General features: G+C 43.1%; 1 protein-coding gene across 3 annotated transcripts in view; it reads left to right on the forward strand.

The window, feature by feature from the left end:
• The window catches only part of SESN3 (sestrin 3), a 162,819-nt gene that overhangs the window by 46,093 nt on the left and 93,637 nt on the right, over nucleotides 1-23,089 (forward strand). The window contains exon 2 of one of the 3 annotated variants that reach the window (XM_077484943.1): nucleotides 16,221-16,294. The exons of the other annotated variants lie outside the window; for them this stretch is intronic. Coding sequence (XP_077341069.1) covers nucleotides 16,259-16,294 — 36 coding nt within the window. The 5' untranslated portion in view covers nucleotides 16,221-16,258. The remainder of the gene's footprint in view (nucleotides 1-16,220; nucleotides 16,295-23,089) is intronic. 3 annotated transcript variants of the gene reach the window in all.

Consider the following 23,089-nt stretch of genomic DNA (forward strand, 5'->3'; position numbering starts at 1 on the left):
TTTGGATGCGTTTTTGAACTGCATCTGATTTGCATAACATGTGAACTGGAATGGCTTGCAATGGACCCGGAAGTGACGACACCCAGCTCCTCCCTGACACGTTGTGTCACTGAACACTTGAGACAGGTGTAGTCACTTCCGGTTGCGGCCAAGACCGGAAGTCCCTTTGTTTGCACGCTGTATTGAGTGATTTTAAACTGTAGGTTGCTACTGTGTTTTTCAAAATAAACTACATTGGATTACTGCACTATGGAGCCCCCCCTTCTTAATTGCATTTAAACTGCATTAGATGACACTGGAAATATACCCTCTTATCAGCATTTGGTGTAGATATTTTTGAGAATCGATCGATCGTTGAGGAGCCATCTCCTTATCCATACAAGGGCTTGACTTGACCTGTAGGGGTCGTCCTATGAGGTGAGAGGCTGGGGTAAATGAGTGGCGCACAGTGGATGGTGGAAACATTTGGATGAAGTTGTCTTTTTTGCTGCTTTATTGCACATGCACTTTCTTCTATGAATTGTCCATCTGGATTTTCTTTAATTGGATACTATTATTTGCACTATTATCACTTTGAAGTATCTTTGCACTTTATTTCTAAAGATCATTTGCACTTTGAAAGACATTATCGTGATGTGATTGCTACTTTTTTCATATGTTGATGGAATTTTTTCTGAACATTGCGCTTTATTATTCTCATCAGCACTGTTATTGAGGTGTGTTCTTTGAAGTTTGATTATTGCACTTGTAGATTCATCATCATTTATATATATATATATATATATATATATATATATATATATATATATATATATATATATATATATATAATTTTTTTTTTTTTTTTTCTCCATAGAACACTATGTGTGTACACACACTCTAATATATTCATTTGGTTGAGATAGCACCACATTACCTTCACTTTATATGCTGGAGAGTTTGACTGCAGGAAAAAACAGCAGCTGTAAAAACTTCCAGTGTGCATGAGGCCTTAATCTAAATCAGCTAGATGTGGCATGGTTCTTTTGTTTCTAGTGCAGGAGATTGTTTAAAGATTATTCTCAGGAATTAACCCCATGTGGTTTACTTAAATGGGGGAAAAATAGCCCAATATTCTCCTAAATGCGTAGTTGTTGACCATTTAATCTCAAACCACCATTAAAGTCTACAGAGTGGAAGAATGGAGATTAATTGCTAATCGTCCCGGCCACACAATTAAGGGCATTGTGTGGTCGTGGGAGATCAGTCACTCAATGCCACTACTGCACCGCTCATTGAAAGTAATGTGATAAAAATAAAGGGATCAATCTCATCAGGCAGCATAATAGCACAATTAAAGCGTATCTAAACCCAAAGACATAAAATGTAATATACTGCCGTTTACCAATCCTTGGATGTAGTGGTTGCATTAGTTTTTCTTTTTTTTTTTATTCTTACCTGGTAGTCAGGCAAATGACACCATTCCTGTGTTTGGTTGGCTATGCTTACTCCTCCACTGTATCCTCGGAGGAGCATTACAGCCACCCTTAGACAGCAGCACTGGCAACCTCTGGAGAGGATGGTGTTAGCTGGTCATTTGTTAGTCTCTTATGGAAAGTGCACATAAATCTGTTAGTCTAACACTCAAAGCAGTAAACCTGAAATCAAACGTTTATTATATTGCAGCTTACCAATTCTTAGATGTGATGGCTGTATTTGTTTTCTTTTTTTAGGCTTTCTTTCTTTTATTTCCATCTGGTGATCTGGCCAACAAATCTGTTTTGCAAAAGAACAAGCTCTCTAGCATTTTGAGCTGGGGTCTCCAAACTGAAGCCTGGGGACCAGATGTGGCCCTTTGCTAGCCTTTATCTGGCCCTTGGGGGACTATCCCTCCCCATGATATGCGGGACTATTCCCCCCACTGACACCAACAATGGAGGACCATTTCTTTAAAAAGGAGCTCTAGGCTCCCCTCCAAAAAATGAAAAGTCAGCAGCTACAACTACTGTAGCTGCTGACCTTTACTATAAGGACTTGTCCAGGGATCCAGCGATGTCCTCACCGGAGCCAATTCTTCAATCGACTTCAGGTTCAGGCGCCGGCATCTCAAGTAAAAGAAACAGGCATCGCAGCCCTTCAAAGCCGGTTTCTTACTGCAAATGCACGAGCTGCGTTGCGTCTTGTGAATGGTCCTGTAGTCTTTTGGGACCTGTGATGTGTCTCTGAAGACACAGAAAACACTGCGATGTGTCCCAGAAGAAGGATGGGGGCGGGGGCCATGGCGGTTTGAGCCGGAAGTGGGAGGGGGTCAAAACCAAGTAGCCGCCCCCCCCCCCCCAACAAAGGTGGTTAGAAGTATGCAGACAAGAGGAACTTCCCCTTTTGGGTGAAATTCTGTCTTAACCACTTCTGGATCACCATACGCCGATATATGTCCTAAGTTTGAAGAGGAATATCATTGTTATGGCAGCAGCTAGCTGCCATAACCCCGGTATCCTTTTTTTCGACCGGCAGTCCGGTTTACGATAATGGTGGTCTCTGTGGTGGATTCACCGCAAGATCACTTTTATTGGGAACGGGCTTAAGCAGTTACAGAAGCAATTTATTTTCTTATTTGGGATAAAGGATTTAAAGAAATTAATAAAAATCGGACCATTGTAAGCACCCCTGTTGGTGTTAAATGGTTTGCCTCAACCCTCTGCCACCTTTGTTTGGTCTGCTAAAGGAATTTGAAAAATAACAGACTTTGGCTCCGTTCACATTTGTGCGATTTTGTTGTGTGACTTTGGATGTCAAAGTTGCATGACAAGTCGCACCCCATTCTTTTCAATGGCATCTGTTCAAATCTGTGCGACTTTAAGACACAGAAACTTTGAAACGGTGCCTGTACTACTTTGGTCCAACTTTGATTACTTACTTGAATGGAGCCTTGCTGGCAGGATCGACAGGTAATATTGCTATGTTACAAGGGAACCGCTGTGTTAATGATAATGACAGATTGCATGGTAAATGTCGTCGTTTTTTTTTAAATTTTGTCTATATGTCCACTTTAAGCTACCAAAAATGTGCCTATGTTTGCCAAAGGGTCCATTGATTTAGGTTTATGGTACTTCATCATTTTAGATGCAGATATTACTTTGCTGAGTTCTTCTTTAAATGGAAACTGCAATAAACACGTATTGCTGCAATAGTGTTCTCGTTTTGCTTAATCAGCAGTTTGGAGACGGAGAAGATTGTAAAGCCATGAAGTGTTCTTATCTGTTTCATACATAGTATGGACAACGACAACACGTGTCACAGTGAAACACTATACTGTACGTGCACACAAACACACACACACACACACACACACAGCATCATTCAGGATGTAATACAAATCTTCCTATAACATCTGCTGCGTGGGGCACACTGCGCTCAACCCAATCTCATGTGAAACATTGTTCAGCAAGGAGGATTCTGATATTGGCCCATTTGTTCACATAGCAAATGTATACTACATTACGGGGAAATAATCGTTTAAGTGGTTGGAGGGAAGCTTCAGAATGGTAAAGATGTTTTATTATTATTATTATACACGATGTATATAGCGCCAACAGTTTACGCAGTGCTTTACAATGTATAGGGGGGGGGACAACACAATTACAGTACAATACAAAAGGTACAGGAGGGCCCGGCTCGTAGAGCTTACATTCTAAAGGGAGGGGGTGGTGGTTATTACAAATTATGTGAGCTGAGTGCAGTTCCTCTTCTTTTCTTGTGCTTTTTTTTTCATCTTAATGCATCCTATGCGATGTGGGGAGGAGCCGCCGAGGGACCCCAGAAGAGGAGGATCGGGCCACTCTGTGCAAAATGAGCTGCAGAGTGGAGGTATGATATGTTTGTTATTTAAAAAAAAAAAAAAAAAACCCTTACAATCACTTTAAGCACCAGAAAGTTTTATTTCCTTCCTGACCAGGCAATTTTTTACCATACGGCACTGCATTAGGTTAACTGATAATTGCGCGGTCGTGCGACGCTGTACCCAAATAAAATTGATGTCCCCCCCCCCAACCCCACAAATTGAGCTTTCTTTTGGTGGTATTTTATCACCTCTGCGTTTTTTTGTTTTTTGCACTATAAACAAAAACAGACTGACGATTTTGAAAAAAAAAAAACAATATTTTTTCCTTTCTGCGATAATACATATCCAATAAAAAAAATCGAATTTCTTCATCAATTTAGGCCAATATGTATTCTGCATCATATATGGACTTGTTCCAGTGACATTTGTCTAAAAACCCTTTCCCACTGAGCTGCGGGTGGCGTCGGCAGTAAAGCGGTGCTATTTTTAACGTTGCTTTACTGTCGTTTTAGCATCGCTATTCGGCCGCTAGCGGGGTGATTTTAACCCCCCGCTAGCGGCCGAAAAGGGGTTAAATCCACCCGCAAAATGCCGAAGGTATCGCAGCGCTGCCCCATTGATTTCAATGGGGAGCAGCGGTGGAGGAGCAGTGAGTTCACCACTCCAAAGAAGCTGCTGGCAGGACTTTTTGTGCACCGCTCCAGTGTGAAAGCCCTCAGACTTTCACACTGGAGTGAAAGGAGACGCTTTTTTCAGGCGCTATTTTTAGCGCTGTAGCACCCGAAGGGGTCCAAGAAGGGACTTCCCCTCGCTAGAGAAGATATCTTCACATTTCCTGCTGGGTCTCAGTCCCCTTTGACAAGATAAGCCTGCTCGGATCAGGCCTGTCCGTTTTTCACTAATATGGGCAGGTGGATGTCAGTAGAGATGTCCGCTGACACCCACCTGCCATCCGAACAGACATATGGAGAAACGTTCAGCCATCCATCTGGATGAGATCTGATGAAAACGCCCATGCTGTCCGTCTTCGTCCAATCTCTCTATAGCAGTGATGGCGAACCTTGGCACCCCTGATGTTTTGGAACTACATTTCCCATGATGCTCCTGCACTCTGCAGTGTAGTTGAGCATCATGGGAAATGTAGTTCTAAAACATCTGGAGTGCCAAGGTTCGCCATCACTGCTCTATAGGAATCAGCAGGACTCTGACAGTGAGCAGAGATGGACCTGTCATCTGCCGGCTCAGTGGAGATCAATGGAGCGTTCCCCCGCTGAGCTGGTGGACTCCGCTGAACAGATCCGCCTCGTGTGGAACGGGCCTCAAGGTGTGATGGGAAATCTGTGTGTCACAGATGGCTAAAGCCCATCAGTTTTGTTTTCCTATTTTCTACTAGTGGTGCACCGAAATCAAAAATTCAGGATGCACTTGGCCAAAACCGTAGCCAAAATTTTACTTTTTAAAGAAAAATATATATATCTTTATAAATAATTGTATTATATTCAACTTTTTAACTAACATGAATTTATTGTTGGCCATTATCGGCACCTTTTTGAAGCGGTGTTAAAAATCCTGCTTGCTGCTTTTTTGGTGCCTATTTGGCAAATCGCACCTTCCCATTGAAATGCATTGAAAATGCAGCAAGAGCACATCAAAAATGTATTTATTTTATTTCAGTTACTTGTATAGCGCCATCAATTTACGCAGCGCTTTACATATACATTGTACATTCACATTAGTCAAATACACCCGTGTTGTTTTTTTTTATGCATTTTTGAGTCACATGGCCTATAAAAAACACACCATAAGCGAGGTAAAATTGCAGAAAAATTGTGTTTATTTTTTTTATTTTTGGCAGCCATTATCGGCACTTTGTTTTTTTTGGCACAAAGCTGAAAACCCTATTTTTGACCGATATTTCGGTGCATCACTATTTTCTACCCTACCCAAAAACAACGGAGGGGAAAAAGTTATGGCTTTCGATATACCCTTAAAGTAAAACCATGTTGCTTTTAAAGTAGACCTTCCAAAACCTATGCAGCTGTTAACACACCAATCTGTTTTTGGATAGAGCAGGTAAGCAATAGAACCTCGGTCAGGTGCTTATTGCAGTCTGTGAGACTATTTTTGGAGGTTGCTCCTCAATTTCTGTGTACCCAAAACTGAACTGAGGAGTATTTCTGTAGTGGGGACACAAACCACAAAAAAACACAAAACCTTTTATTTTTATTGAGAGTGGTGAAAGGTTAGAACCTTTGAGGGATCTCCCCATAGGAATCCGTGCCCGTGCACATGATCTCACACGGAGTTGCATTAGAAGGCCATGCAAATAAAGTATATTACTTTGGTTGGGCCTGTATACACACAGACACAAATGCGTAAAAATCAGTTAAATAGTGCCGCGTTTAAAAAATAAAATAAAAAATCTGCGTTACTGGTCAATATTTCTTGTGCATACATGTGTAAATCACACCTCCCACTTAAACAGCAGATTGCTATATATTATTTGAATAATTTGGGAACTAAAAGAACTTTTTCTTGTGTAAGCCTGTGTACTATATATGGACCACGCTTGCGTTTTTTTGCACAGGAACTTTCTGCCAGGAAGACCTGGTCTTCATACATCAGATACCATCTGCAAGGACCTTTTTATATGTCCCAGATATCTTAGAAAATCTAAACACAGAGGAGTCGGTGTGAATGTGGCCTAAGAATGAATCCCTTTTAATATAGGAGACCTGCAAGGCAAACTCGCTGTGAGCTCTGCCTCTCCTGGGCACAGAAGTGTTAATGGGCCCTATGGGCGCCCGCGTTCTAGCTTCGTAAGCTTCGGTTACAGGAGCATTGTTACAACCCCAGAGCAGAAGTGAAGCAGAAGGCAGGCCTGACGGATCACTTCTGACAATTCCCGTGGTTCTTATTTATTTGGCAGTCCGGGGCCGGCTTTAAGCAGAGCTGTGGATTGAATCCTTGCCCAGAAAAGATTGTGATCTCCTGCTGTAGTCAGCATTTGTGCGATAAGGAAACGCCACTACTTAATACTGCGCCGTACAGGCCGAGAGTTTGGGAATAACCAAAGACTTGACCAGCCGATCGTAATGTCCATGACCCGAAGTCTTCTCTCTTGTGGCTTCTCCTTTTTTTTTTAATTAACCACTTCCTTAACTTGGCTGAACTTGAAGTGGAACTGCAGGCGGTGTAGGAGACCACAGTTAAATGGAATTTAGAACAGTCTGATGGAATTTTACAGATGTTTTTGAAATGTAATTAAAATATGGAGGAGCAGGTATGTTTAAATTTGAACAAGTAAGGCCTCTTGCTGCCTAAAAGCCCAGCATTTTTAGGTATTCAGGCTTTTTTTTTTTTACTGATCTAAATGCACCACATTGTTTTCAGTGTGCCTGTACACAGAAGTGCGTATAGATGCGTGGAAAAAAAAAGACAGACATCGAGTTGGCAGTCGGTATTTTACATATGTATAATGTTAATTTGAAGCGCTTAAATCGGAGTTCCACCCAAAAATTTAACTTCTGCTTTAAGTGTAGGTGACCCCTTAACATGCCACATTTGGCATGTAATTTTTTGGGGGAGAGGGGGAGCGGATACCCTCTTTTTAGAGGCATCCAACTCCCACTTCCTCCCGGGGCTCCGCGATGCCAGAAGGAAGTTCCTCCCTCCCTGCAATCTTCTGGGGTACATCACAGGTCCCACAAGATTGCCCGGCCATTCACAGTGCGACTTGTGAAGCCACAGCCGGGCGCCCACAGTAAGAATGCCTGCACCGTGGAGACGAGGAGGGGGGGGGGGAGCAGGGCTTCGTACGCCTGCATTGTTGGACCTCGGCACAGGTGAGTGTCTGATTATTAAAACTTTCAAAAAAATATATAATTTCGGTGGAACTCCACTTTAAAGAAGTACAGCCAAAGCTTGTTTGGCTGTATTTCTGTGGATCACAGGAGTGCAGTTCGTTCTCCTGTGACCTGTTTTTAGCAGACAGCGGGCCTGACATCACAGGCTCGGGAAAGATTGTGATCATATGGTCAGGATCTGCCCACATGCCTGGAGCTTGAGCCAGCTGCTCCCCTCCCCAGCCCAGCGCTTCACTGAGCACGGGGGGGCAGAACAGGGAGATGGTGACTGACAGTCACCAGCTGTCTGCTCATGGAGCTCTGCGAACGAGCGATCAGCTGTGTTTGATCACTCGGTTCTAAGTCTTAGAGCCTGCGTTAGACAGATGCAGCTTCGGACCAATGCTGAATCCACCTAGGTAAGTATGATTCAAGAAAAAAAAATATTCCTAAACTTCTTTTTCTTTTTTTAAATTCCATTCTGAGAGCTAGAGTTTATTTTCCGCATTTACATGCAAATACTCCTAAAATTAGCACAGGGCATTTTGGCCAGGAATACTGATGTTCAAGCATCAGTACCATGTGCAAGGTAAATGATCGAATGAAAAACTTGCAAAACCTTTCTCTTTATAGTCCATTGTCAACAGAATAAATGTAATTTTATAAAGCACTCTGCCTACAAAGGCAAATTGACACCACTGGTTGGGTCTAAATCTGGGACACCACAGCCCCACTCAACTGTGATAGAAACCATCTACAAGCGAATGCTAAAATAGTAACATAGTCCCCTAAAGCAGAGGTCCCCAACCCCTGGACCGCGGACCAGTGCCGGCCCATGGCCTGATGGGGGCAGGGCCATGCAGCGGGGGTTTGGGTGTGATTCTCAAGAGAGCAAGGCTTGATTCGTATTTGCTGTATAGCAGAGCTATAGTCAAATAATCTTCAGCATCCAACACATTTTGGGGCATGCGAAAGGCCTGTGCCCTTTCTCTATTTATAACAAGCAGGCCGCCATGTTTTTTTTTTCTGTGGTCCGGTTTAAAAGTAAGTGCTTCTGAACATCCATACTTTCTACCAGGAAAGGTAACTTCTGTGGTCATCCTGATTTTTAGAAAAGGAAGATTTTGTCTTGCAGCACATGTAGAAGCTTTTGCCGACTATAGGCAGACTCATGACCTTCTATAAGTGGTGCAAAATTTGTTTCTATTGCAAAGAGGGAACAATGACAGAATGACCACATTCATGTTGGAAAGCAAGGATGTTCAGAAGCACTTTTAAACCTGATCACTGAAAAAAATGTTTGTTATATATAGAATGACAGATATGGAAACCTCTACCTGTACAGTATAGCATCAGGACTTGCTGCAGTTTCTTGTCCAATGGACAGACGTTGCAGACGGTTGTAGTATGTGTCGGGGGGGTTGTATATAATTAAAAAAAAAAAAAAAAAAACCCTGTTGCCTTGCTTCAAACTTTTCAAAGACCCGGTTTATTGTCATTCAAATTTTAGGAGGGCCGGTATATGGCCAACGGGGGCAGAAAATGCCCCAGGCAGCATCAGTGAGAATAAATATGGTCTTAGGGTTGGTGGTCAGTAGGAGGAGGAGTGGTGCCTCTTTTAGTAAGAGGAATAGTATCCCATCATTGGTATCGGTGGAAGAAATAGTGCCCCATTCTTGGTGTCAGTGGGGGGAATAGTGCCCTAAGGGCCAGATAAAGGTCATATCTGGCCTTCAGGCCACAGTTTGGAGACCCCTGCTCTGGATGAACAAAGTTCAGGTTTGCGTGTAGTCGTGTATTTGGACTACCAATTAGAGATGAAGCAAAATTTTGGTGACCGAAACATATTGGGCGAAAATGGTGTTTTCGGCAAAGTGCATGCTGCATTTTTTATTTCGGCACCAACATTTCCATTCGGTGCACCTCTACTACCCATATATATTACAATCATTGTGATACCCATTCTGAGCTTTGTCCCTCTGTTTACCCAGCCAAGCACATTCCTCTCCTACCCATCAGCTTACCGTGCCAGACTCCCGTTGCAAGCCTGATTTAAGATTTCCACTGGCTGCTGGTATTGTGGTACAAAGATAACCTGGTGGTTTAATATTGGGCTGCTTGGTTCTAAATAATGCCTTCTTATGCCTTGCTGAAAAGTATGTGCATCACTTTATAGGCATAGAAAAGTACATATAGTGTTTTTATTCTGTTTATCTAGCTGGAGCCACCCTTTAACTTGAGTACGGAGACATCTACTTCAGGTTTACATATAACACACACTGACATCACCTGCTTAGCAGCTAAAGTGATGCAATCAGAGTCATGGTGACACTTTGCCAAAGGCTCCAGTTCAAAGGGCATGTGTGTCATTGGTAGCGCACAAATGCCAGATCATGGTTGTGCTTCAAAAATACAGGAAAGGTGAATGGCTTATCTTTCTGGGTTGGTGGGTTCACAAAGGCTTATGGTAATCTAAAAATCCCCGGTAAATTTTAAATCCTGTAATCTACAGTTTATTCCCAGAGATTTGAAAAGAACAAAAAAAGTATAATATGTTTCAAAGATATCTTCTAACTGGAAAGAGAAGGTAAGAGGGGATCTTGAAGGGGAAAAAAAAGGAAGCTTTGTTTGTTCGAAACAGGTCAATGTAGTAACAGCTGAGATCTGCAGCTACAAAATTCACGTATTCCTCCAATCGGATCCATTGTGGTGAGAGCATGAAATGCAATGGTTTTGTGGGAATTGCTGTATTTCACAAATGTCAGGAGTGTCCTTGATTGTTTACTGGGGAGCTGCAACATCTGGTGACTTCATCATTTACTACATCAGAAGACTTTGTCATACAGAAGATTTGCATTCATTTGGTGATCCTCTTTTAGGCTAGGTTCACACCGGAGCGATGCGGGAACGCCGCGAATCCGCGGCGTTTTCCCGCATCGCATGCCTCCCGCCGGCAGTTCACACTGCCCTATGCGGACTGCTGGAAGTGTCAATGAAATCTTAATGACACCCCCAGATCAGTCCGCATATCGCAGTGCGATCTGCAAACTCGGACAGGAATCGGATCGCATGGTGTGAACACCCATGCGATCCGATTCTGCTGCGGACCAAAAAAAGGGTCCTGTGCGAGTTTGCGGCGGGAGCGATGCGAATTCAGCCATACTATCTGTATGGCTGAACTCACATCGCTACGGAGATCGGATGTGATTTGCACTGCAGTGCGGTGCGAATCACATCCGGGTCTCCCACCCGCAGCAGTGTGAACCCAGCCTCAAGAGGACTCAACTTCTCATCTAATAGCAACCCAGCAAAGAAGACACCATAGTGTGCCTATATATATATATATATACAGTATCTCACAAAAGTGAGTACACCACTCACATTTTTGTAAATATTTTATTACATCTTTCCATGCGACAACACTGAAGAAATGACACTTTTCTACAATGTAATGTAGTGAGTGTACAGCTTGTATTTGCTGTCCCCTCAAAATAACTCAACACACAGCCATTAATGTCTAAACCGCTGGCAACAAAAGAGCGTACACCCCCCTAAGTGAAAATGTTTAAATTGGGCCCAAAGTGTAAAAATTTTGTGTGGCCACCATTATTTTCCAGCACTGCCTTAAACCTCTTGGGCATGGAGTTCACCAGATCTTCATGGTTTGCCACTGGAGTCCTCTTCCACTCCTCCATGATGACAGCAGGGAGCTGGTGGATGTTGGAGACCTTGCACTCCTCAACCTTCCGTTTGAGGATGCTTCACAGAGGCTCAATGGGGTTTAGGTCTGGAGACATGCTTGGCCAGTCCATCACCTTTACCCTCAGCTTCTTTAGAAAGACAGTGGTCATCTTGGAGGTGTGTTTGGGGTCATTATCATGTTGGAATACTGCCCTGCGGCCAAGTCTCTGAAGGGAGGAGATCATGTTTCTGCTTCAATATGTCACAGTACATGTTGGCATTTATGGTTTCCTCAATGAACTGTAGCTCCCCAGTGCCGGCAGCTCTTATGCAGCCCCAGACCATGACACTCCCACCACCATGCTTGACTGTAGGCAAGACACACTTGTCTTTGTACTCCTCACCTGGTTGCTGCCACACACGCTTGGCACCATCTAAACCAAAAAAGTTTATCTTGGTCTCATCAGACCACAGGACATGGTTCCAGTAATCCATGTCCTTAGTCTGCTTTTCTTCAGCAAACTGTGGGCTTTCTTGTGCATCATCTTTAGAAGAGGCTTCCTTCTGGGATGACAGCCATACAGACAAATTTGATGCAGTGTGCGGCGTATGGTCTGAGCACTAACAGGCTGATCCCCCACCCCTTCAACCTCTGCAGCAATGCTGGCAGCACTCCTATGTCTATTTCCCAACTACCTCTGGATATGACGTTGAGCATGTGCACTAAACTTCTTTGGTCGACCATGGCGAGGCCTGTTCTGAGTGGAACCTGTCCTGTTAAACCGCTGTATGGTTTTGGCCACCGTACTGCAGCTCAGTTTAAGGGTCTTGGCAATCTTCTTATAGCCTAGGCCATCTTTATGTAGATCGACATTTCTTTTTTTTTCAGATCCTCAGAGTTCTTTGCCATGAAGTGCCAAGTTGAACTTCCAGTGACCAGTATGAGAGAGTGAGAGCGATAACGCCATATTTAATATTTAACACACCTGCTCCCCGTCCATTGATACCTGAGTCGCAAGACACCTGGGAGAGAAAATGGCTAATTGGGCCCAATTTGGACATTTTAACTTGAGTGTACTTACTTTTGTTGCCAGCGGTTTAGACATGAATGGCTGTGTGTTGAGCTATTTTGAGGGGACACCAAATTTACACTTTTATTCAAACTGTACACTCACTACTTTACATTGTAGCAAAGTGTCATTTCTTCAGTGTTGTCACATGAAAAGAGGGAATAAAATATATACAAAAATGTGAGGGTTGTACTAGCTTTTGTGAGATATTGTGTATATACATTTTAAACTTGTATAAATGCTTCCTGGAACTTCTGAATCAGGGATCACACTTTTTTGAAATCCTAGACTTTGCACAGACCTGGACCTCTGCCCCCTTCCAAGCTGAGGTTCCCGCATTGATAAGCATTTACCAGGGTTTGAGGGTTCTCCTTACCCACACAAGGAGGGCGCCTTATGGAGCAATCTTTCCCGGGCTTGCTGTTTTATCGAATTTAAAATATTCAAAATTTAAAATAGTGTAGGTCCATTTAAGGGGGGGGGGGGGGGGGGTTCTAGTCTAGTTGGCCATTTAACATGCTTGTGGTCCTTTTCGCATTATAATAGAAAGGGACAACCCCTGCTAAGCCTAGTATGCCGGCGGCATCAGGCGGTCCAATAGAAACCGGCCGACATTTGGCCTGTGTGTACAGCAGCTGGTCCGACAGAAGTCGACGGGCTTCTGCCCAAGGGTCCTGACCGAAAAAATTCTGCCTACGGGCTCCCGGTCAGCGTTCTCAGCCAATGGCTGAGAGTGCTGACCGGAATGTTGAACAAAAAAAAAAACGAGTAGTGTGTACGACGCTTTAGTAGACAGTTTTAATTAGTTTCTATTTTTTTTTTCCTCTAATGGCACCTGGTGGTGAAATCTGGTAGTGATATGTGGCCAGACAAACACAGTGATTTTGAGGAGCATTTGTTCATCTTGTCAGGGTGTGGAAGGGACGTTCTTTTTGATGTCATTCTCTTTCTGGAGTCCTACCAAAGATTTTACTTTACGGTGGAAACCTTTCGTGCTTCCACTGACAATAGAACAGCATCAGGAAGTTGGGCACTAACCATTAACTATTCAGCCACATCAGCTTAGTGCGATTGGCATATAACATGAGTGTCGGGCTCAATTTCATTTTATGTGGTGTTGTAGGAGGGGGGGAAGCTTGATGCTTTCAATTTCAAGAACGTATATCTTGTTTTGTCAAGTATAAGTGAAAACCAAATGTCACATTGCTGTATATTGTGATTACATCTTCCTGTGGTTTGTTGAACCATGGAATGCAATGTAGTAAATTGCTGTGCTAGCATTCCCTGCTCTAGACTTGCTTTATGATGTGCTGGCTGATAAGATAGTTTGTCATAGGCAGCTATAATGTATTTGTAAATGCACACTTTATATATTGTACTGTAACGTTAGGCCTCATGCACACTGCCGCTGTTAAACTTTTTTGTGCGTTTAGGTGGTATTTTCTTCCTGCCCTTGAACTTCCCTCTACGTTATTCTATGTGTCCATGCACACATGGACTTTTTTGGAAACTTTGTAGCAGGGGAGTTTAAAGGATGTATTGTGTACGCCCTGAAATCACGTTCAGGAGAGGGAATTTTGATCACAAAAGAACGCTGAACGCTGTTAAACGCGTGTAAACGCTAGGTGTGTTGGCCACTTCTGTGTTTATTTATTTCAATGGCCAGAATAAATTAAAATCTGGGCAATAAAATAAACACCCAAACTCCAATCTCTGATAAATTCCACTAAACTGTTTTGAAAAAAATGCAGCTTAGGCGAGTTTATAACGCTGATTTTCTCCTGTAGGGATAAACAGTTTTTACAAGAAACCCAGTGTGCATGAGGCCTAATACAGAAGTTATTTTTCCCACTTGCTTTTTCATATTTTGATGATTGCATCAGCATATCAAGAAATAGGATTGGCATAAGTGATGATAATAATAACTGCTCAGAAAAGGTCAGTTAACTGCATGGTGGGTATGTCCCCCCCCCAGACAGTCAGACCTGACCTATAGGCTTTCAGGTCCCCCACCGACTCAATACCGAGAACTGAGCGATGAAAGTCTGCTGTCTGCTCCATTCTCAGGTCGGCTCTGATCACAGAGCGATGACTGTCAGTCACTGCTCTGTGCTCTTCCACTCCAGCACTCACTGAACTGCCAGGCTGTGCAGGGGGCAGGAGCAGCTGGCTCAGGCTCTCAGCAGTGTGCTGAGAGGCTGAGGCAGCTGCTGGTCAGGCATCTGAGCAGAACCTGATTATAGAGACTGCTGATATATACAGTGCTTGCATGGGATGTGAACGCTGCAAGTATTAACAGACAACCTGAACCCACCTTTCTGCTGTGGCGCAGTCAAGCGCTGATCTATTGGAACAAAATTGGTCTTATGCCAACCGATAAAGTCTATAAGGTGCTTTATAGCTCATTCTATGGGGTTAATTTACTAAAGCTGGAGAGTGCAAAATCTAGTGCAGCTCTGCATAGAAACCAATGAGCTTCCAGGGTTTTTTGCCAAAGCTTAATTGAGTCAGCCGAAGTTAAAGCGGTAGTAAACCCGCAATTTATTTTTTTATTTTTTTAAACCTGCAAAGCAAAAGGCATAATGAGTTAGTATGCACCGCATACTAGCTCATTATGAAATACTTACCTTAGAACGAGGCCCCGACATCTCGCCCGATCCACGCCGAGGGAGCCGACATGCTCCCTCGGCGTCTCTTCCGGGTATCGCGGCTCCGGCGCTGTGAGTGGCCGGAGCCGCGATATCGTCACTCCCGCGCATGCGCGCGGGAGATTTCAATCCGGCCGGGCGAGCGCTGCCGGATTTTCACGGAGAGAACCACCTTGTGCGCATGCGCCGGTGCAGTCAGCGGCGCATACCGAGGGGAATATCTCCTAAACCGTACAGGTTTAGGAGATATTTTTTTTACCTACAGGTAAGCCTTATTATAGGCTTTCCTGTAGGTAAAAGTTAAAAAAGTGGGTATACAACCACTTTAAGTTAAAAGCTGATTGGCTACCATGCACAACTGCACCAGATTTAGCATTCTCCAATTTTAGTAAATCAACCCCTGTGTGTTTTTGGCTTCAGCTCTGCATTTCCATATCAGGGATTTAGAAATAGCTACAGCCGGAAGTCCTACAGTACATAATAGCTAGATATCTGGCATCTTATGATTGGCAGCATTTCTTCAAGTATAACCCAGAAGGGTTGTGGTGAGAAGAGACTAAAAGGACCACGTTTCTTCTAAAGAATGCACCATAAGAGGTAATGGCAGATAGCTCAGTTGCCTTTTTATTGGGTTGGGAGATGTATGTGGTAGGTGCTTTGCATTGCAAGTACTTGCTTTTTAATTAGAAACATTGAATCTTAAACCATGTTACAACCTTTAAAATGCCGCACACAGAGAGGCAAAATAATATTCTTCCTTTAATAAAATAGCCAGCAGAAACAAGTTCCATCCTGACATGTTTGGTGCTAGGCACAGCGCTTTCTCAAACAAAGATCTTTAACGTTCTCCTATTTAATACATCACCTGGCGGTCTTCATGCATGGCTAATGCTGTGCTTTGTAGAGGCAGCGCCATTCTTTAGAAAGGCTATTTACCAGAAATGAGAACATGTACGCAAATCTGAAAGAGAAAGAAAACTTACAAAGGTATGTATGCTGATTGGCTCCGTTTTTATTCTGAAAACGTCCAGGTTGACAATACTATAGGATCTCCGTAGAATTTCCCTCATTGACAATGATGGAGTTCCCCATCTCCTTGCTAGGGATGGGTGGTTTCCAGTGTGACAAGGACTAAAGTTAGCCAATTTGTTGGCAGGTTCTTGTACAGACAGCATAGGACAAGCTTGTTCCAGCATGGAGAATAAGGAGACACCTACATCTTCTACCGAGGTTAGTGATATCCACTTGTCCTTTTCATGGGAACTTCTGGGAATGGCAGCTTGTGGCCTTCCACTTTTTCCTAAATTTTTCTCTTCAGAACACAAATGGTATATACCTACATAAATTTACGTGTTTAGGTGATGATTATATCTCTCAATCGGTAAACCTTGCCCTACCGCCCTTTGTTTCAGCCTTTCCTATAATTTTTATGTGCATTTCTCAATCTTTCACATTCTATGTTATATTTTTTACAAATATTTTTGTGTATTTCGGGGCATTAAAGCTCATTTGTAGTAGAGATACCATTTTTTTTTTTTTACAATGAGTACAAGTACCGATGCTTTATTTATTTTTTAGTAAACGCTGATACCAATTACCGATACCTACTGCAACTGTTTTGTTATAACTTCAGCTGTCAGCAATGGTACAAAGCATTGAAAAGTTATTTACAAATGAAATAAATATATTTTTTTTAATTTTACACTTTTTCAATGTGAAATATGCAAATATATGTTAATATATATGTGTAAAAATATTCACTAACAAAGCAAACAAAAATAAGTTTTAATTGTTTATCTTTTTAAAATGGACGTGAACAAAAGAAAAAAAGCAGGAAAATAATTAAGAATTAAATGGAGGAGAATATGGAGTTAATTAAGGCAGATTAGAGTACATTTAGGGTTATTAAGGGGTTTAACAGAGGAGCATTTGTTCATCTATTTGATCTGCAGATGAAGAAAGATAAATATACAAAAAGAAATAATGTTTATTTTTATTTTAGCGTTTTAGGGCTGAGCAATGTTTGTAATAAACATTGCTGGCTGCTTTTTTTTTTTTTTTTTTGACAGCTCCAATTACTGGACTTTAACATTGGGGAGACCCACTGAGAGCTCAAAGAGCCGAGCCTGAAAGTATCGGTGCATTTGCACGAGTACCGATACTTGTGCAAATACTCGGTATCGGCGCAACCCTAATTTACAGTCTCAACTTTTTTACTGTCTGAATTAGGGAAGGGATGTCAAGAAATCTCCTGCATGCCTCCTTCTCACAGCAAGCATTGGATGTTTTAATTTGTTGAATGGGGGCCTCCAAACCACCAGTGTCATGCAGTCTCTTCCTTTCCAGTCCAGCCGCCATATGCACCTCCCTTGAGCTCTTTCAACTGTAGAGGTGACATCATGGCGCCTACTCTACTAGCAATGGCCATTACTTCTGTTACCCAAAACTCACCTGGTAATACCCATTGCAGATGACTGACCAGTATACAGTTATGCCAATTATTTGTGCTGCCACCTAACCCCAGCAGCATGCCTCAGTGACTATGGGGCATTTAGGCACCATTAGTCTCCATCCAGGGCCCAACCATTCTAAGCGCTTGTACACACGGTCAGAGAATCTGTCGGAATGAGTCTTATCGGACTGTGTCGTCGGATAATCCGACTGTGTGTGGTATGCATCGGACTGATTCCGTCCGAATCTCCGTCCGACCCAATTTTCCAACATGTTGGAAATATTTCCCGACCAACTGGGCCGGACGGACCTAATCCAATCATGTGTAGAGCATTTTCATCGGACCAAGTGCCACGCATGCTCAGATCAAATTCCTACATTAAAGCTATTGGCTACTAGCCTAAATGTAGTCCCATCATAATGAAATTACGTCATCACGTTCTGAAAGATCGGATTTTTCGCCAACTTGGCCCGACCGTGTGTATGCAACAGTTTCGGACACAATCCGTCAGATTAAATCCGACGGGCAAAATCCGACGGATTTGGTTGGCAAAATCTCCAACCATGTGTACGTGGGCTAAGAGTTCTAGCTTTGTCTTAAAAGGTCGCCTAACTTCTAAAGCAAGAATAATATTTAGGGAGCCCATGTAAATGTAAATTTAGCAGCGGCTGGGGTGGGTGATAAAGGCATTTTTTATTTTTATTTTTTCAAATTAAAGTTAAGCATTAAGTGAGCTAAGTGGTTAGAAAAACCTGATGGATTGATACATCTTCATTAAAGCTTAACTCCAGTCAGCTGATAAATCCCCTTGCTCTATTGGTCCTGCATTGTACGTGATGACACCACGAGGGGGGTTAGCAAAGAGCTATGGCTTTGTGGCACCAGTTGTCCAATAAGAAGGAAGCCTACAGGAGAAATGAACTCTCTCTATTATAGGGGTTTCCAAACAAAGGGCCTTTTTGCTGCCCTTCAAACTTTAAAGGGCCACAGCATGGCCATTGGGAGAAGAAAATGTCTTTGCGTCAGTGGGAGTAAACAATGATTGGTATTAAGGGGAGTAATAGTGCTCCATTGTTGGTATCAATGGGAGGAATAGTGCATCATCATTGGTGTCAATAGAAGAAATAGTGCACCGCTATTGGGGTCAATGGGAGGAATAGTGCCCCATCATTGGTGTCAGTAGCAGGAACTATGTCAGCAACAATGGATGGAATAATGCTCCAAGGGCCGGAAAAAGCAAGCAAAGGGCTGCAGTTTGGAGGCCACTGGTCTATTACATGCCCTCAGACTAAACAAGCATTAGTACTATATGAGGTGTGGAGGTAGGTCAAGCTACCAAAAAGGGATTTTTATTAGCTGACCCGAGTTTAGCTTGAAGATGGCCACTTGTGTGTGTGTGCCTGTAAAAGTTTGCTAACACTTTTTTTTTGTTTTTGTGCCCTTTCATGTGTTTGATGCGCTTAAGGGCATAAGTGCCGTATGTGGACGGTTACACTGAGTACTTCTGGGTCCTCTTTAAGTGCCAGTTGGAGACAATACTGTGCTTTGTCCTCACTGTGAAGGACATGATTGTTGAATTGTATGATGGTGTTTGCTTTCACTGCTATTCTGAAAGACTCCCACTCAACCCCCTCCATTTATTTCCATTATAATACTCTGCTATAATCTTGCTTTCTGTGTGGCTAATTAACGTGACCTTGTTTGATTTTTTCGAAGACTAACGAGCTTGGAGTGGGCACAATAAGCCAAGGTTCACTAATCACTGGAATATAGCTTTTTTTTTTTTTTCTCTCTCTAAATTAGTTTAGATCGAACATTCTTCATGTTGGGCCTCATTTTGCAAACAAAAAAAGATCTGTTCTCGGCCAATCAGATTCCTTCTTTAATTCTTATTGTCCAGTAAGATAAGACAAGGCCAGTCAGGTTTCGGTAGAGTTGGCAATATTCCTAGTTCAAAACAAAGGACAAGAGTTGCGGTTTAATGGTTCGTTAGTTCATAACTTGAAGTGTGCCAGTGGGTATGAAGTAGAAATTTAAGCGAATTGGTTCGGCATGGTGACTGTGGTACAACACAGTTCTAATTGCATGTGTTATCTAAGGTAGGCCTTAAATAGGAACTCCAGCCGACCTCTCCATTTTTTTTTCCCCCACTTACCTGAGGGTGGTATCTGCACATTTCAGATATTCACCCATCCAGTGGATCCAGCGTTGAACCGCTGAGATCATCTCATTCCCGACCACAGTGCCATTTTCAATCTGATGTCATCAAGAGACCCACCGGCTCTTCCGGGTTCAGCAGGTGGGCATCTCGATGATGTGCCAATAAGCCCGCCCAACCTTCCTGTTCTTTAACTAAAGCTTATGCCTCCCAGGATATGTGAAGTACATATCCCAGGAGGCACCATGGGCCTAAGGCAAAAGACATGAATGGGAAGGGGGGGGGGCAAACTTTTCATACAAAAAAAAAAACGTAAATAAAAGAAAACAAATTGCCCTATTTTGCCAGCAGGGGTGGAGAGATGGGATCTTCCTCGGGAGGGGGAAGGTCCACTTTAAAGTAGTTGTACATGCTTACATATACCCAGTGAAGTGACTGGCCTCAGGTTATACACAGAAATAACACAAATCCTCCTACATTAGTTGTACCTGTTTATCTGAAGTATTCTCTACATCCTTTCAAAGTCCAGAAATTCTAAATCTTGTCTGAGGTATCAGAAAAAAGTGGATGGGGAGCTTAAACTACACACTGCAGAGCTCAGTGAGGAGAGCTCTGGGAGCTGATTGGAGGGAAGTGACACACCTCCCTGCACACAGGTACAGAGCTGAGGCTGTCAATCACCGGCTGTGTGCTGGAGCTCCCCTGTCACCTTTTCTTGGAGTCCGTGAAACTTGTCAGAGGTAATTTATGCTAATAGCAGAGGAATGAAGCCGTAGACATACATGACACTTGGTGCTTTAGATAGAGACAAATACACACTATAGAGAGATATATTCTTTGTTCATATTTCATGTCTGAGGTTTGCAGGGGTTTAGTACTTTGCAATGGTTCCTATATATTGCAACCTTTGAATTCTTTGCAGCGTACTTGGTGGACTTTGCTCATTGTATAGCTGTAATTCTGAAAGTGAGCAACCACAGGGTTTATACAAACCCCACAGAAGTCTCCTCAGTTGATTTTCTATAGTGTTTGTACATATAGTATCTTGCAAAAGTGAGTACACCCCTCATATTTTTGTTAACATTTTATTTTATCTTTTCATGTGACAACACTGACGAAATGTAGTGAGTGTACAGCTTGTGTAACAGTGTCAATTTTCTGTCCCCTCAGAATAACTCAACACACAGCCATTAATGTCTAAACCACTGGCAACAAAAGTGAGTTCACCCCTAAGTGAAAATGTCCAAATTGGGCCCAAAGTGTCAATATTTTGTTTGGCCACCATTATTTTCCTGGACTTCCTTAACCCTCTTAGGCATGGAGTTCACCAGAGCTTCACAGGTTGCCACTGGAGTCCTCTTCCATGCCTGCACGACGACATCATGGAGCTGGTGGATGTTAGAGACCTTGTGCTCCTCCACCTTCCATTTGAGGATGCCCCACAGATGCTCAATAGGGTTTAGGTCTGGAGACATGCTTGGCCAGTGCACTCATGCAGCCCCAGACCATGGCACTTCCACCATAATGCTTGACTGTAGGCATGTAATCCATGTCCTCAGTCTTCATGTCTTCATGTCCTCTGCAGCAATGCTGGCAGCACTCATACATCTATTTCCCAAAGACAACCTCTGGATATTATGCTGAGTATGTGCACTCAATTCTTTGGTCGACCATGGCGAGGCCTGTTTTGAGTGGATTCTGTCCTGGTAAACCGCTGTATGGTCTTGGCCACCTTGCTGCAGCTCAGTTTCAGGGTCTTGGCAATCTTCTTATAGCCTAGGCCAGTGTTTCTCAACTCCAGTCCTCAAGGCGCCCCAACAGGTCATGTTTTCAGGATTTCCCTCAGATGAAACGGCTGTGGTAATTGCTAAGGCAGTGAAACTGATCAAATCACCTGTGCAAAATAATGGGAATCATGAAAACATGACCTGTTGGGGCACCTTGAGGACTGGAGTTGAGTAATACTGGCCTAGGCCATCTTTATGTAGAGCAACATTTATTTTTTTCAGATCCTCCGAAAGTTTTGCCATTGGGTGCCATGTTGAACTTCCAGTGACCAGTATGAAAGAGAGCGATAACAGCAAATTTAATGCCGCGTACACACGATCGAATTGTCCGCCGGACTTGGTCCGGCAAACAATCCGCCGGACTTTATAACGGACGGACTTGGCCACACACGGACGCTCCGAAAGTCCGGCAATTTCTAACGCGATGACATGCAACACGTACGACGGGACTAGAAAAAGGAAGTTCAATAACCAGTAGCCAATAGCTTCCTTCTCGTACTTGCTTCAGAGCATGCGTCATTCTTAGTCTGCCGGACTAGCACACTGAGGAACGGATTGTCCACAGAAAGCCAAGTCCGGCGGACAAATTTTGAGTCAAAACTACTTTCTAAGTACGCCGGACTTTTATGATGAAAAAGTCCGCTGGAGCCCACACACGATCGAATTGTCCGGCGTACTGTGATCCGGCGGACTTAGTCAATTCGATTGTGTGTACGTGGCATAACTTACCGGCTCCCCATTCACACCTAAGACCTTGTAACACTAACAATTCACATGACATCAGGGAGGGAAAATGGCTAATTGGGCCCAATTTGGACATTTTCACTTGGGGGTGTACTCACTTTTGTTGCCAGCGGTTTAGACATTATTGGCTGTGTGTTGAGTTATTTTGAGGGGACAGCAAATTTAGGCTGTTATACAAGCTGTACACTCACTACTTTACATTGTAGCAAAGTGTCATTTCTTCAGTGTTGTCACATGAAAAGATATAATAAAATATTTACCAAAATATGAGGGGTGTACTCACTTTTGTGAGATATTGTATCTGTCTTCCTAAATGCTGAGCAAGGTGTTTTACAGTTTTTATCTTATGTATTTATGATCTTACACAGCAAATGCCGGTAATCAAAGCAATCTGAGAGCTGCACCCAGCGTTTGTGAGAAAACAGCCTGTCAAGCCGCCATTGATATGACTAAGGTGGGGTAGGGCTGATGTGACCGGAGCTCTCGCATTCATTGCAAATAGAAGAATTTGTCTTGTGTGCCCACTGCTGAAATACACCTTTTTCATCGGGTACCCAGACCAACAGTGGGCCTGGAAGAGAATTTTGCCCATTGAGAAAAAATGTACAGGTTCTCCTGACATCAACCCTCTACCCACTGAAACCCCCCTTTGCAAGCTCCCTGAAATACATGGTACTTCTGAGTATGGGGAGAATATGACCACCTCCCAGGATACAGTGCTTGGCTTGGGGTCACCATTGCCAGGACTGTATATAGTCACTTTATGGTGATATTAAACTCAGTTTTTTAAGTACTTTCTAACTGCCGCATCTCCTACGGTTGAGCGGCAGCTGTGGGCAAAGCAACGTACTCATGTGTGGCTACCAACTTCTAGGATTAGTGCG

The sequence above is a fragment of the Lithobates pipiens genome, unplaced genomic scaffold, assembly GCF_037356315.1.
Source record: "Lithobates pipiens isolate NorthernLeopardFrog02 unplaced genomic scaffold, aLitPip1_a1.2 Scaffold_17, whole genome shotgun sequence".
Taxonomy (NCBI): Eukaryota; Metazoa; Chordata; class Amphibia; order Anura; family Ranidae; genus Lithobates; species Lithobates pipiens.